The sequence below is a fragment of the Xiphophorus hellerii genome, chromosome 20 (assembly GCF_003331165.1).
Source record: "Xiphophorus hellerii strain 12219 chromosome 20, Xiphophorus_hellerii-4.1, whole genome shotgun sequence".
Taxonomy (NCBI): domain Eukaryota; kingdom Metazoa; phylum Chordata; class Actinopteri; order Cyprinodontiformes; family Poeciliidae; genus Xiphophorus; species Xiphophorus hellerii.
The window spans coordinates 21,651,332-21,666,717 of NC_045691.1; the positions used below are offsets into that span (position 1 = coordinate 21,651,332).

The following is a 15,386-nucleotide window of genomic DNA, read 5'->3' on the forward strand; positions in this document are numbered from 1 at the left end:
ATTATGGCGAGGTGGTTTTACTTTCCTTGAATTAGTTAGGTATTGCGTTGGTTGTTGTCTTGGTTCTCTTTTGACTTAATTTGGGTTGGGATTCTGCCATACTTTGTTTTTTTCCTGGTTTAAAACTTGCATTAATTTATTAAAATCATACAAATCTGCCTTAAAATTGTCTTCTTTTTTTGTCATGACCTTACAAGCTGGGTGATGACACTGATAAATATTGAAACACATAACAGTGAGGCCTTCCATGTAAAAATATATCAACAATCTCTTTAAAGTTCTTAATTTGTTCATATTCCCTTGTCTTCCTAGGGTTCTAACCTTTTTAGTGTTTTTTCATACTTTGTCTGTTCAGACCAACAGCAGGAAAAGTATGTGGCTTTATGTTTTTGTCCTTTATGTAAGGAAATATAAGATTTTGTTTTTTCAGCTGCTTTGCTTCTCCTTTCTTAGGCACTTGTCCAGCTAAATGCTCATGTGTGTTCAATGTTCAACAGCTTCACAACCAACATGAAACTAACTATGCTAGATAAATGGTGACATCTTTTCTAAAATTGCGCTGACCTTTGAAAAACCAGTTTCGAGTCTTGCACTAGACATGACTTTTCACCTTTGAAGCTTGTAATGAAACTTGATTCCTAGTCTTTGCAATGTTTTTCAACTTTCTTATACTTACAAGTCCTAAATCCTCTAAGAAAGAAAGACAAAGATTAAGTTTAGAAGACTTAGTACCTGGTACAATATGCAGTGAAGAAATAACAGCTTGTTCTATTTGTATTAGGAAGTTGGAACAAAAATCTAAAATACTGTCAGCCAAGCCAGAGTTCAGATATAATACGGCAACTGGGCGTGTAAAACATAGTGAAAGTTGTTGTAAAAACATGCTCATTTGCACCTCTGGTACTTTTGTGCAATGAATTTTGCGAGCTTGCTTTCTTACTATTTTGAATAGAAACAAAATAAACATGATATCAGCTTTTAGTTCAATTAGCAAATTATGCTGGTTTTCTAGCTTGCAACTACAACCCAATATACTTGTATGTGACACTACTACACAGGAAAAATAGGAGAGTAATTTTTTCGGAGTTAACATCATTTTCATCTAAAAGAGTCCTGTTTATACATTAAAGAGTGAAATCATTTCCATTGGTCAATAGAATCGGAGTAAAAAAAATAGAGGAAATTATATCGGAGTAAAACAAGAACACGCCCACTGAAGTTCCTTAAGTTTCGTTTCTTCCACCATCTTGTTATCCTGCAGTGGAAACGGAGGCAACGATTAGCTGTGTGCCAGGTAAGTCCCCAAATGGGTTGTAGATATATTTTACGTGGGGTTTTATGATTTTTTTTTATTATTAAGACTAATTATGATGACGTGCTGCTGTATGGTAGTGGGGGAAGGAGGGGTGCAGCGAGGAATTAACATGGTTGGCTAACTAGTTAGCATGTGTGCTTCAGCTAACTTAATTTAGCCGTTTATAACAATGTAAGCAGAAAAAAAACATCAGTGTTGTACAATTCTACGTCCATTATTTTATTTTCACAAGTCAAGGCTGTCGCTATTTTTAAGCTGAGAAACGGAGTTTAAAAGAGGAGCGAGCTGTACTATCGGAGCTGGCTCTGCTAGCATGTGGAGTCAGTATTCCGCCCAGAAAATGGCGCGGGAGGACTATGCTAGTAACTTTTCTTGAACGTAGACCAACAATAAAAAAAAAAAAAGAATTAAAGTTGTGCTTTGTATGCAAACTGTGTAAGTTGTCAGTAAAACATTTTTGATTTACTATTTTGTCTATAAACCCCGTTTATATTGAGTTGTATGGAGCTGATATGTTTTTTTTTTCCGTTTTAGTTGTGGTAATTGGCTAAATTCAAGTAAAGAGCCTAGCCCATTATGGATAGTTGTTAGCCACCCAGTGCTTGTTCCTCATGGTGGTTTCAACCTTTTGTCTCAATTTTTTATTCACTTTGATAAGTATGTTTATGTGATTATAGAAAAAAATATTATTTTCATGTCATGAAGGATGCAAGCTGTGCGTGTCAAATACAGAGATCGACAGAAATACATCTGTTTTGAAGGCCAACTGACTTACAGTTCGTTTTTGGAATGTGGTGAGTGCTAACAAAACAAGTTTCCAGCATTTTCATATATTGTGTTCCTCAAAAATGTTTTGGGAATGGTGTCATAATGGGTGCTTTATACCAACTTTTCAGATGTATTATTTTGTTTGAGTTAATTTTACTTTTTATGTCTTATTTTAATTTTTATTTACATATGTTCAAATAATAATAAATAAATAATTTGCTATGTTCACAGCTGCAAAAAAGTTCAGCATCCCAACCTTGGACTTAAAAGTCTTTGATGATTCAAAGACTGAAGTGGATGAGGATGTTTTTGAGCTCCTTTTGAAAGGTCCGAACCTTGGTGTGCTAGAGATTTGTGAAGCACAAAATCTCAATTCAGAAGGTAAGTTTTTTTTGAAGTGTCATTTGTTTATTTTTGGTCATTCTTATGGGTTTGACTGGATAATAGGGATATAAATTGCTTTCTAGAGCAGTATAGACATGTTGATGTCCATTTGATATCACCAATCTAGGATGAGATCATCAAAGTGTTCATCTTTGTACCATTTCACACATGTGGAAACATCCTAACATCAACAATTTCACCTATTTCTAGTGTTTCAGTGGTTAATTACAATGAACACAGAAAAATGTGTATGAGTTAGCTGTGTTTGTATCATACTATTTCGTGTGAGAAGAGCTCATCAGGTTTCTTGATAGTGTAATTATGTGGTTAGAGAAACAATTTTCTCAATTTTAGTGTGTTGGCTACTGTTAACTCTACCAATAAAATGTTTAGATAATCCTATGGATCAGCTAAGTTGTGCAGCAAGCAGCTCCTTTACCAGTTCCAGTGGAGAAACTGAAGTGGAGTCCGATGACACCATTATATTGCAACACAGTCCTGCAACAAGACAGAGAGCTGAAGACACCTCTCTTGCCCACGTAAGCTATGCAGATTACGGTGCAGACTTCCATAGAGTTTTTACAAATTTGAATATATTATATAAATTACTCTCTTAAAAGGACTTTCTGTGTTTGTTCCGTCAGCATATCTTTACACATTTTAGTCCAGATCCTTACCAAAGAAGGCTCTGGACTTCACCAAAAATTTAAATTCTTGAAGTTTTTATTTGTGCTTTTTAAACATAACTTTCTATTCTACTAATAACTATTATAGCTCTTTTTATACTATCTCTTTTTTGTGAAATAAAATAGGATTTGTAATTGTCTAGTGTAAGGTGTTTTTGAGATGTATTGATTTATATTTTGTTACATTTTTACCATCACTTAGATGATTGAAAATGTTCTAAAGAACAAACCAGGAGGAGACAGGATCATCAATGAATATGCGCGGACAAAAAGCCTAACAGACAGCAGACGGCGTGACATGGTCAAGATATTGGTTGCGCATATGACAAGTGAACATGGGTATGCTGAAATTATTTATTTTTTCTATGCACCTCTCACAATTACCTTTATTGAAGGTGTTCTTTACACCTTTAACAATGCTCATAGTTTTTGCTGTGTCTCTATAGGACAAGTCCTTCCAGATGTGTAAAAGAAGACTATGCAAAGGGTATTATTACCTTGTTCCCTTACTTGGCTGATCCTAAGAGCAGATTTGGCTATGTAAGTACAGAAATTCAACCTCTTGGCTATGGTTTGAGTAGAACTGAAAATGTTTCTCTTTTGCATGCCCTGCATCTGTGCCACTTGTTTTTAACTTTCCAATTTTTAAACCTTTGTAGAGTTCATCGTTCCAGTGTTGGGCTACTACAGCTTGAAGCATAAACATTGTGAAGAGATTTTATCTATGTAATTCAAACAATGTGAAATAAAATCTGTAAATCACAGCTACTAGCATTCACGGTTGTCTTTGCTTTCACAGCTTTAAAAACATTTATCATTCACCTACTTTTAGGAGCATTATTATAATGCAGAAGATGGAAGTGGGTATCTGGCTTGGAGACTGAAGTTTGTCCAGAGGGAAGCTTCTAATGGACAAAAGAAGGTCCCCAGACTGTCACGAACCCAAACAGATATATGTATTTATACTTGTACACATTTCATCCTGCAACCAAACTGCACAATAAGTTCCCAAGCTTTATTTATTAAATCCTAAGATGGAGTCTCACATTCATATCATTTTTTTAGGGGGACCAACAACTGATAGAGACTATTTGAGAGAAGAAGACTGCCTTATGACAGATAGCTTGTGTTCTGAGGCCATTGCGCTGATGAAGCACACAGCTGATGAAGGAACTGTTATGAGGAAGATGAAACAGACTTTCAACTATCGCCAGAAGATGATTCATGACCCAGTGAAGTCATCTAGTATCTTTTTGGACTTCCCAAGATTCCTGGACATAGGAGGATTGGTATGTTTATCTTCACTTCAGTTTAACCAACAAAGTTTAAGTTAAGGTGGATGTGAGAAAGTTTAACAAAATGATTTTTAAAACCTTCACTTCATCTAGGTTGAGCAAGATTTTACATTGATGTTTGGGGAAGCCATCTCTGCAAAGTTCCTGGAGAAGTGGCCCACTGTCTACAAGCAGAAAGTCCTCAAACAAAGTCGTGGTCTCACACAGTCTGATGACCTTAAGAACCTTCTTGACAATGCTGAAGGCACAACAGAAGAGGAAAATGGTAAGTTGCAATGACTTATAAAGAAAGTGTTTACTGTAACAGAATTTTATATGAATTGGTTCAATATAAGTGCACCTCCTCCTGCCCTCAGTGTTTGGTAAGCTTACTCTGGAAGTATTAACATCGTTGCAAATAAGAAGTTTTGGTAACTTATGTTTATTTTACTTTTTCTTCTAGGATGGGACATTGACATGTCATCCATTTTGATCCTAGTGCACCTCCTGCCACCGTCACCTCATGGGCGCAAGAGACCAGGAAAACTCTCAGCCAGACAAGCCAGTGAACATCTTGTGAAGTTTGTCAAGGTAAGGTTACAGTAAAGGGAACATTTATGTTGATCAAAATTCTCTATTTTTCCCTTTTTTATATATATATATTTATTTATTTGTATTTCTTGTGAAGTTGGTCTTAAATTTAATTTCAAGTGACATTTAAAAGATGCTGAAAAGTAATTTGCCTTATCTATTAGAACCCTGTCTTCTTTGAAACCCAAGACTAATCATGTTTTATTCTGTTTTTGCCACAGACAGGAACCAGCATCCAGGAGCACCTTGATGGCATCGCAGAAAGCCGTCAACCATACCTGCTTGCAATAGGGACTCAGAGGAGCGTGATTCACAAGTACTTCATTGTGATTGACAAACATGCCATACCTTGTAAATCACAAGGTTCTCTTGCCTGTTTTGATGAGCTTTTTAAAGCTCACTTTGTGTTCAGCACTTCATATGATCATAATCTGGTCAATGTGTACAACTTTCTGCAGACCGCCATTTATGAGATAGATGTTGAGACAACCAAAGTGAATCCTAGGGTTGCAGAGTTGAGGGCTCGGATGCTGCGTTAAATAGTTGTTTTGCTATGATTGTTTCAGTATTGAGTTACAATGTTCTGTTTCATTTGTAAGAAGTACCAGACAAATGCTAATTCTCTGACCAAGCACTTAAAAGTTATCCACGGACTTTACTGTTTGTTACATTTGCTCTGCAAACAGTGTGTCTGAATGAGCATTTCAGTGTTTTTCAAGTTTTGTATACAAGAGACGGACCTCATGTTATTTATGTAGAAGAGCTTTACTGTTACAGAGCTTTTGATTTACAGGTGTCATACAGTCATGAAGATGCAAATGTTTATATTGTTCCATACTGTTTCCTGTGAACAATAAAAATGGCTGTTCAAATACTGATTTCTGGTCTTTGCATTGTACTCTTACAAACTCAGCGGTGTATTATAGCTATAAAACAATTGCTTAGTGAGTGAAATGAAGTTAAATTTGGCACTGTTTTAGAATTTAATTAAATGTTTAACTGCACAATATGGAATAAAATTAAATTAAATTAGGAGTACAATTTTATACTATTCTGAGCACAATTTTACACTATATGGAATAAAATGTTATTCTATTTTGTGTAAAATTTCTTTTTAGTTAGACTAAAATTTTTCTCTACTTAGAATAGAATGCAATTCCCTTTAGAGTAAATTATATTCCACTTGGAGTTAAAATACGGTAGAGTACTTTTTCTTTTAAACAACTTGGAGTAAATTCTCTTGGCATTGATTAAAATTTTTGCACTAAATGGTGTTGATTTTAATCTGTAATTTCAACTCTTCCATGAGAGTAAATTTTACTCTATTTAGACTGGGACCAAATGTTGTCTTTTTTAGAGTAAAATTTTTTTCAAATTGAGTACATTTTAATCTGGAAATTTTACTGTGTAGAAGACTATTGGGCTTAGAAAAAAAATCCTTCTTTCACACGAAAGACATCCAAAACTATTTTTCTCTTAAAAAGGAAGGAGTCTTCGTAATGCCTCTTCATCAAATTGCACAGTAGGTGCAATGTAGACAGAGAAAAGGGGGTGGTAATAGAAACTATTTAGTTGCATTAAAAAACAAAACAAAACAAACTGGTTCTAGTCATGACAATCAAATGTATGAAGGCAACATTGTTTTGTGAAAGGCAACAGGGTGTGTAGATGTGTATTTGTATGGCTGTTTATTCAGACGCTATGTAGCACCATGGGAAATGCAACACGGAGTCATAAAACAAACAAAACAAGTAAACTGAAACTTGAGAAGATGGTACACCCAAATTATAGAGACAACTTTTCTCTGAGGACTTTTTACAATAATTTTGACATTCATGAGGGGATAAAAATACTTTCTTCATCCTTCATTGAGTTCTATTATCTGACTTGGTACAGTTTTAAGTGGTAAACTTTAACAATAATTTTCTTTACTTAGCATAGCAGTAAGTTAAATACCTATTTGAAGAGAATCACCTTGTTTCATTGTTTCCAAGCAATATCTGGGTCCTGCACACAGCTCATTATGTTTATTGACTTTCTGTTAAAAACAAAAGTTTATCTAACACTTTCAGCTCATACTACTTGATTAAACATCTGACTAATCAAAAATGGTAAACTGCTGCAGTAGATGTTCATTTGCAGTTTTCAGAAAATTTCAGAAATACTGCAATAGAATCCCTTGATAAAATATTCACAACCGTTTAACCTCTCCACATTTGCAATAGTGAGACATCTCACAGATGTCTTAGATGTTTGGATATTGTTTCATACTCTGAATACTCCTTAAACTTGTACTCAACTTTATCTCTGATCAGTCTGTTTTTTGATCTTCATGATGCTAATTGTCACTAATGTTCTCCAACATTGAACAGTTGCATTTATATTAGACTAAGTTCATATAATCCATGTCACATTTTTTAGGTTTTTATCTGTAAAATGCAAAGGACAATATATAATTTTTCTTCAATTTTACAAGTATGTATTGCTTTTGACTCATGACATAAAATTCCAATTAGAAAATGCCTAGTAGAAGATCATTTCATGTTAACACAAATCTGAAAAGTCTGGCATGCATTTTTATTCAAACCACCTAGCAATGAACACCCAAAATACAATTCAGTGTAACCTTTTACCTCTTGATGTCAACATTTTTTGCCAAAAGTTATTTTGGTAAAAATATCACCATCTCTTCTTCTTTTTTTTTTTTTTTACCAATTAATAGCCTTTTGTCAAACTTTGTCAAACTTCCAATCAGAATTTAGCTCTGAGGGATACACCACTGCCTGGTCAGATGTCTTTATTCTTCTCTCCCCATCATGCTGAGGCTTTTACACCTCACGTGTAACACACATGCACAAGAAAGATTTAAAAAAAAAAAAATCACATGCACACACACACATAAGTTCAGCACACCTTATTACTCTTTATTAATCTGCAGGGTGTTAATTGAACCTCCACCTCCCAGCCCCCTCCCTGAGTTGGAGCTATACCTGCATTCCCGCTCTCATTATGAGTGAAGGTGCCTTTGGGAGATGTAGAAGGGGGGAGGAGGCGGAAGAAGAGGAGACTCTTGTCCCCCGGGATAGACTGGTTGTGCATCAGATCTGGCTGAATAAAATTGATAAAATTGAACAACTCGGTGTTTGTTTTCTCTCTCCATTCAAAACTAAATTTTGCCTTGAGCAAAAACATTTTAGATATATAAAGTTATGCGAGCAAAATATGTGCTCAGACTCTTAGCAGTTGCCTTTCACTTCCCTTAGACTCTCATTACCTTCTACACTTAAAATCAGGTGCGCGGCAATCTGTTGCACTGTGAGAGTATTTGAAAGTCCTCAGCATTCTCTTAGGAGAATCTCTCTTCCAGATAGAGACTTCTGATAGTTAAAACAACACTTCAAGTCTTTTGTTAAGACTGTAATTATAACAAACATTCCACACTGTAAGATTAAACAAATTCAAGTCACTGCCGACTTCTGTCTCCCTATAATAAAGCTGTCAAAACACCAGTTGTCAGCCAATGATTTTTTTTGTGTGTGTGTGTGACACAATCACAGTGTCCTAAATTTTCTCTTAGAATGTTTATTAGAATGAGCTGCGGACTTAAGTGTTTATTTTTCTCTCGGTGTGACGATCCTGCCAGTTGTTTTCGCATGCTGAAGCAAAAGATTACATTAAAAAAAATCCCTACACCTGAAAATTACAAACACTGCACGAATTCTGAATCAACGGGTGTCTCCAATGTCCCAAAAGAAGCAAAGAGAAGAGTATTCTTTTCAGGATGCAATCAGTATCATATTTTGAACGGGAATTGCTTATTTGGAAAAGGTTTACATTTATTATTTTGGAAAAAAGATCAACTGATTTACACTGCCTTGCAAAAGTGCTGGATTACAATAACAAACTTCAGTGTGTTTCATTCTTATTTCATGTGACAGACAAACAAAAAGCATTGTGTATTCTGTAGTTCACATTTGAAAGGTGGAAGGAAAATGTAATCCATGACAAGTGTTTATTTGTATTTAGACCCCTTTACTTTAATACTCTGAAATAAAACCTAATGGTGCAAACTGTCTCCAGCTGGCCAGTCAGTTCAGATGACTGGTCGTGGTTCAGTATGTTTGCGGCTGTGCCACGCTTCTTTTTCTACTTTACAACTATTCTTTTAAGTTAATTCAAACACCAAAAACTAGAAAATACAGGATATGGTGTTAAGAAATAACGGGAAAATTACAGCTGAAGAAAGCATGAAATGAAGGTGTCTCACAAACTCAAATGATGCTGTCTTGGACTTTAAGTTTATGATTCAGGGCATGACTTAAAGACATTTTGTGGACCATAGATTTCTTTCTTTTTTTATTTTACTTGTAAATTTAGTTTTTGTATGAATATGTATTTTTGTAGTTTTTCTTGGTATAAGCCTTAACAAAATGTTTAGGTCTAAATCATGGCTACAGATAGAAGTGTCATTCCCTCATGTGCACATGTGTTTTTGTTGAAAGCAGGTCTCTTGATCATTGGGAAGATGTATTTACTTTTTTTTTTTGTTGCCACTTTACAATTTCTGGTTGTAACATCATACCTTAGAAAACATTCAAGAAATCTTAATATTTTCTGCAAGGCTCCTTAAATGTTTCTACCTGCATAGTTTTAGATCTTTTTCTAAATGATCTTCCATCCAAATAAGCAAGTCGATAGGTTTATTTTACACAGATGTGGCTGGTTACAGGGATGCATATGCGTCATTTATGGTGCTGAGAAAAAGAGTGCGCATGAATAAATTGTATGCTTACATGCATGCGTGTGTGGGCGTGTGCACACGAGTGTACGCCAGGAGAGAAGAGGATCCGATTAGTTCTACTCTGAAAGTAATTACCTTAATTAAAGCAGTAATGTGTGGAGACAGAGGGGAGAAAAGGAGGGAGAGGCAGGGGAGAACCTGCCATCTTTTATAGGGCAGTTTAGGGGCTGTGTGATTTAAGGGGCACACTCAACACAGATGAAGAGAGGAGGCAGAGATGAAAGAGAGGTCTGACTCAGAGAGAATGGTGGTGGATTTTAGCTATTTTTGATATGAAAGAATAGAAATAAATTAAGATGAAAATGTGCAGGAAATTAAATATTTGGAAGAAAAAAGATTCCTTTGAATTTATTGCTTTTGTTTCGATGGGCACATCATTCCAGCTGAGACAGAAAATTTTGTTACATAGGCAAAAATTATTTCATCGCGGGGGGATACCATACCACAATGCGCCAAAAATGTACAGTTGTCCCAGACGAGGTTTAGGGTCAACCTGTCACTGGCTAAATTTAACCTACTTTCCCTTCATTTACATATTTTTGGTGGAAAGCAGTGTGACTGTTGAGGTTTGAGTGATTTGTAGGTGCCAAAAGTCTGAACTCTCATTGCCTTTGTCTTGTTTCATGTTGGGTGCTGTTGTTCTTACTTAGGCCTGAAATCTTTTTCAGGCCTAAGTAAGGCCTGAACATTCAAAGAAATGTTCACCATTTCTTTGAATTTTCTCTTCTCCCATGTCAGTGAAAATAATGATATAAACTCACTATGATACTTATCCAGGCACTTAAACTATAAACTTCTGTCAACCTGAATATAAATAAAGAATCAAATCACCATTTGGCCTACTGTACGCTTTGCTTGAACCAGCGGTTCTTGCAATAATGTAATAGCTACAATATCTACAGTCAGGATTTTATTTCTGAAGGCTCTGCTCCAAGTCATTTATGATTGAACAAACGCAGACATTAAACATTAGATTCTAAAAGTCTGATTAATGTTTGTGCTTGAAAACTTTTAATTTTAATTGTAGTTATTACATTTAAACTCCATTTTATTAGCATTTTCTCACTTAAATAACTCACCAATGACATTCTAGATGCTACAGTCTCTCATTTCCGTGGACAGTAACAGATATTTTGTTGTAACTGGAGTTTCTGCAGGACAGTCGTCCTGCTTCAGCATACCTTGCTCTTGCTGCAAAGTGCTAGGTTGGAGTTGACTTCCTGTTTACATGCATGTCATTATTAATGTGGCTTGAATTTTAATGTCGTTGCAAATTAATAGTTTTCCTCAGAGCTTGCAGAAAAAGTTAGTTAATATTTAATGACGTGATTTTCAGCTGCATTTTACAGTTCTCTCCTGCCCCCAGAGGTGACTCTATAGACATCTGAGCAGACATGTAGAAGAAGTCAAATGACACAGACGGTCAGTCTGCAGCAGCCAGTTCAGTCCCTCTTGTTATTCTGTTCTTGGAGAACGAAAAACACTTAGATTGTTGGTAGAAATCCAGATTGATTAGATTATAAAAATACTGTACATGGCCTAGAACTCAATCATGGAAGGTGGGCACGCAAACTTAGATGAAATAGGCAATGCAAAGCATAAATACACAGCTGACATTATTAGTGTGACTGGCTTAAAATCACAGACAGGTCATGAACAGGTTATGGGATCTGAGTGTAGTTAGAACCCTGATACCAAGCATTTAAAAAGGCTTTAATCAGAATCCTTAGTAATTCAACTTTTAATGTTTGAATTCAGCTTCCATTTGTAGTCAGAAAGGACGGCGCTTCATACTCACTGTGGGTAGGTTGCATGGAGTTCTAAAGATGGATAATCACCAAATCAACAAATAAAAATTGTGACCCACTGGTGGCATCTGGCGTAGGAGTAACACTGGGCCACCACCCAGCTCATTTTATTAACATTAAAATATTTTCAGATATTTTAGAGTGAAAAGCGTCTCATTGTCCTGCATGTTTTTATTCTTTCCAAGGCTCCACACTGTGTAAAGTCCATTCGCATTGACCCTGGTCTGTGCGTGTGTGTGTGGGTGGGTGTGTGTGTGTGTGTACTTTATTATGTGTTTTTGAGTGATCCCACACCTTTGCTTTAATGTGTATACTTTTGCTTCTGCAGCACCAGACAAAGGGATGAAGAGGCGCTTGTGCATTTGCATGAGTTAGAGGTGTCATTGTAATGGCCGGCTAATGGAAATCAAATAACAACCTACGGAGTGCAGTCAGCAGCATGTCCTTGCACTCCATACAGCTTACAGGTGTGTGTGCGTGTGGGGATGTGGGGGTGTGTGTGTGTGTGCAGATGTCAGGATTTGGAGTCTGAGTGAAATAGCTTTTTTTTTTTTTTTGATAAAGTGTTAATGAAAATAATAACATCCCTGACAAAATATTCATAAAGGTAATGATGAATGCTATATTTCTCAGAGTGATACATCAGAGGCGTCTTGGTTAAAAGAAAAACAGTGTCCGGCATCTCCACACCCCCAAATTATCTGCTGCTTTCACATTTCACTGATAGCATAGATGAGAGCTGAGGAAAATGGACACACAATTATGCTCACTTGTCGTATATTAATACTGCTTCTTGACACCTTCCATGGACCCTGAGCTGTCTTCTCTTTGTCTGCTTTAATTGAAAATTAATGGTTAGTGCGTTGCCAAGGCAACAGCGGCAGCGGCAGTGGGTAGCGAGATGTGCTCAGACAGACACCAGTGGCATTGTTTGTCCTGTCTGACCTTGGAAGTCAGGGAGGAGGGGGGGTGAAGAAGAGAAAGGCGATAGAGGACAAAAAAAAAAAACATTAAAAAAAGAATAGAGAGGTAAGGGTTGAATGGTGTCTGTTGGAGCGAAGGGAGGGAAAATAAAGTTATTGTGGCTGTGCTTCGGCCAGGTTGGGAAAGAGACAACTTAGGTTGGTGGACTAGAGATGATGTCAAAATGCCAAATTGGGAGAATTATGTTTGAGTAAGAAGGCAGAAAAAGGCCTGGAGATTCTTCTCTGGATTACCTTTGTGCTGATGGAGTCAGAGGACGCTTTGTGACCCCATAATCATCTGGACACGGGCTCGGGGCTGGATGAAAGTGAAAGGGAGAAATTGTACGCATGTGTGTGAGTGTGAGCGGAGGTGTTGGTCCTAATGTTTACAAATCCATCAGTGCGGCCACAGTGTCAAATGGACACAGACTTCGAGGCCACACATCTGTGAATTGAAAGAGAGGCACACTGATGGCTCATAATTTACTTTAGTGTTGAGCTCTGCAGCCCTAGAGTTGGAGAGATGCAGGAGGTTTTGCTGTATGATGAAAACGGCTCTTTTTAAAGCGTGTTCACAACACTTAAATGGATTCAATACATTTTATCATTAATTAACATACATGGTAAATAAAGAACTGATGCTTCAATAGAATACATTTCCATAATTCTAAGCATGCCATAGAATCAGCACAGTCTTGTATAGTTAACCCCGTGGTTCAGTTCAGCTCTGTCACCGGTTCACGGATTGTCTGTGGAACGCTACTCCAAATTATTCACGGAAAATTTGGCTACTCACAGATTTTTTCGTAGAGCATATTTAAGATATTTGAAAGAAATTGCGGCTTCGGAAGCTGAAATATATAAATATAAACCCAACAAGCTATTGGTTGGCATTTGCAAAGCATTCAATCCAAGAGGGACATTCATTTTCCTTGGCACTGATTGGTTGTACAACCAAGAGTGGAGATAAAGAAAATGGTAGATATTAGCTTTCATGGTCATGGTAAGATGCTATTCATTGTATTCATTAATGCCTATTAAGGTATATTTGTTATTTGAACTATTTAAACAAACAATTTTCTTGGAAGAGACTCTTAAGGGGATTTGTGGTTTTTGGCGGGGCAGCTGTGGTTCCAAATCCTGTGAAAACTGGGGTACTACTGTAGTGTACTTTGAAATCTAAATATAGTTTTAAAACATCAACAAGCTTGTAGTGAAGAGGTTAATATCAATAGATATAAAAGCACAGTCATTGCTAAAAGACAGTCATAAAAAGTTCTGTTTGCAATGGGCCACTAAAAATGTAGGGGAGGCATCTTTGAAAGACGGTGCTCCGATCAGATGTATACATGTACAGCTGTATTGCCTACAGGTAAAATATGAAGACCAATGATGCACATCACTCTGAACATGTCATCACCACAGTGAAACTTGATGGTGGCGCTGACATGCCGTGGGAAGGAACTTTTTTTCTGTACTGACAGGCAAGCTGGTCACAGCTGATGAGAGGATGGATGGAGCTAAATACAGGAAAATCCTGGAGGCCTTTTCAAGGCTCTAAACAAGCAGCCAAGTCTGTGATGAAATGGTTTGGATAGCATATTCATGTGTTAGAATGGTCCAGTCAAAGTTCAGATTGGTATCCAATTGATAATTTATGAGAAAACCTAACATTCATGGAGTCCATTCACAGTGAATGATATCTAATAACATCCTAATGTCAGTGGATTGCAGTTTTGCTGGTGCAGTCTATCATGGTGAAGAAGAGCTCATCCAAAAAGAAAAGCTTTATATTTATCGATGCAATAAATTTACAACCAAAAGGACAAGATTCCAAATAAATAGGATAAAATGAGCCTCACCTCTCACAAGTTGAAGAGTAGGTTTCCAAGTCAACCAAGTAGTCATCACTGCTCCAGCAAAAATGGTCAATCAACATAGGCTGGGTATCTGTTCAGGAAGAATGTTGGGTGATCCCACTTTTTTTCAGTCATATGTCACATCTCTTAGAAGGAGAACCTGTTACATGCCCAGATTTTGCTCGAGTTCACTCAGCTAGCGAACCTAAACAATGTTCAGGGAAGATTCTATAAAAAAAAACGTTTATATGTCTCGTCTTTGAATATGAAAGATATCCTCACATGTGGTGCGCAAACCGATGAGCATGTCATGTTGAGGTGTTTGCCTTCCAGATGCACTGTAGTGGTTGTGACGTATTACCTTCAAATCCAAAGAGCTGTGACTCTAACTCATAAAACACTGATTGGTGTCTGGCAGAGAGGATGTAAGAACACGAGAGGGGAAAAACTAGTTGTTGCATATGGTGATTTGAGTGCAGCTGATGTAAGTGATTGGGGATGCAGAAGGATGGGATATGATGGATGGGGAGAGAGAGGGAGGAGGCATTATTTTTACTATTGCATGTGCAGCAAAATCCATCATCTTGGAGGGGCCAGATGTGCGTCATTCACATCAAACTTTCCAAATTAAAGAAGCTCCTCTCTCCTCTCTCAATTCCTGTCTCCATCTTCCTCTCGCTCTCTCTCTCTCTCTCTTCAGAGCGAGCCATTTTACAGCCTTCTTTTTTTTTTCTTTTTTTACACATACATGCATATCAACACACACCACTCTCACTAACTTCCCTTTTTTGCCTCTTTTTTTCACAAAGAAAGTTGCTGAGAAGGTTAATTTATGATGTTTTGCAACAGCAGTGTAGCCTTAGGATGCGGAACACATCTCTGCGCTGGCAGACGGCACGTTGTGGGTTATCTTATCTGATGTTAAAAGGGGTGGT

The 15,386-nt window shown here is 36.9% G+C and overlaps 1 protein-coding gene across 3 annotated transcripts; it reads left to right on the forward strand.

The window, feature by feature from the left end:
• Positions 1–1,057: 1,057 nt before the first annotated feature.
• On the forward strand, positions 1,058–5,896 carry LOC116709803 (uncharacterized). 3 transcript variants are annotated; one of them, XM_032548455.1, is made up of 11 exons: positions 1,058–1,294; positions 2,021–2,109; positions 2,315–2,464; positions 2,861–3,006; positions 3,356–3,492; positions 3,600–3,693; positions 3,986–4,109; positions 4,219–4,442; positions 4,542–4,713; positions 4,891–5,018; positions 5,240–5,896. In XM_032548455.1, the coding sequence occupies exons 2-11, from the start codon at positions 2,022–2,024 to the stop codon at positions 5,555–5,557; spliced, it is 1,581 nt and encodes a 526-aa protein (XP_032404346.1). In that variant the 5' UTR covers positions 1,058–1,294; position 2,021; the 3' UTR covers positions 5,558–5,896. The 3 variants fall into 3 exon arrangements, with proteins under 3 accessions (XP_032404346.1, XP_032404348.1, XP_032404347.1); XM_032548457.1 differs by lacking the exon at positions 1,058–1,294 and having other exon boundaries at positions 1,953–2,109; positions 4,927–5,018; XM_032548456.1 differs by lacking the exon at positions 1,058–1,294 and having other exon boundaries at positions 1,953–2,109; positions 3,986–4,103.
• Positions 5,897–15,386: the final 9,490 nt, after the last annotated feature.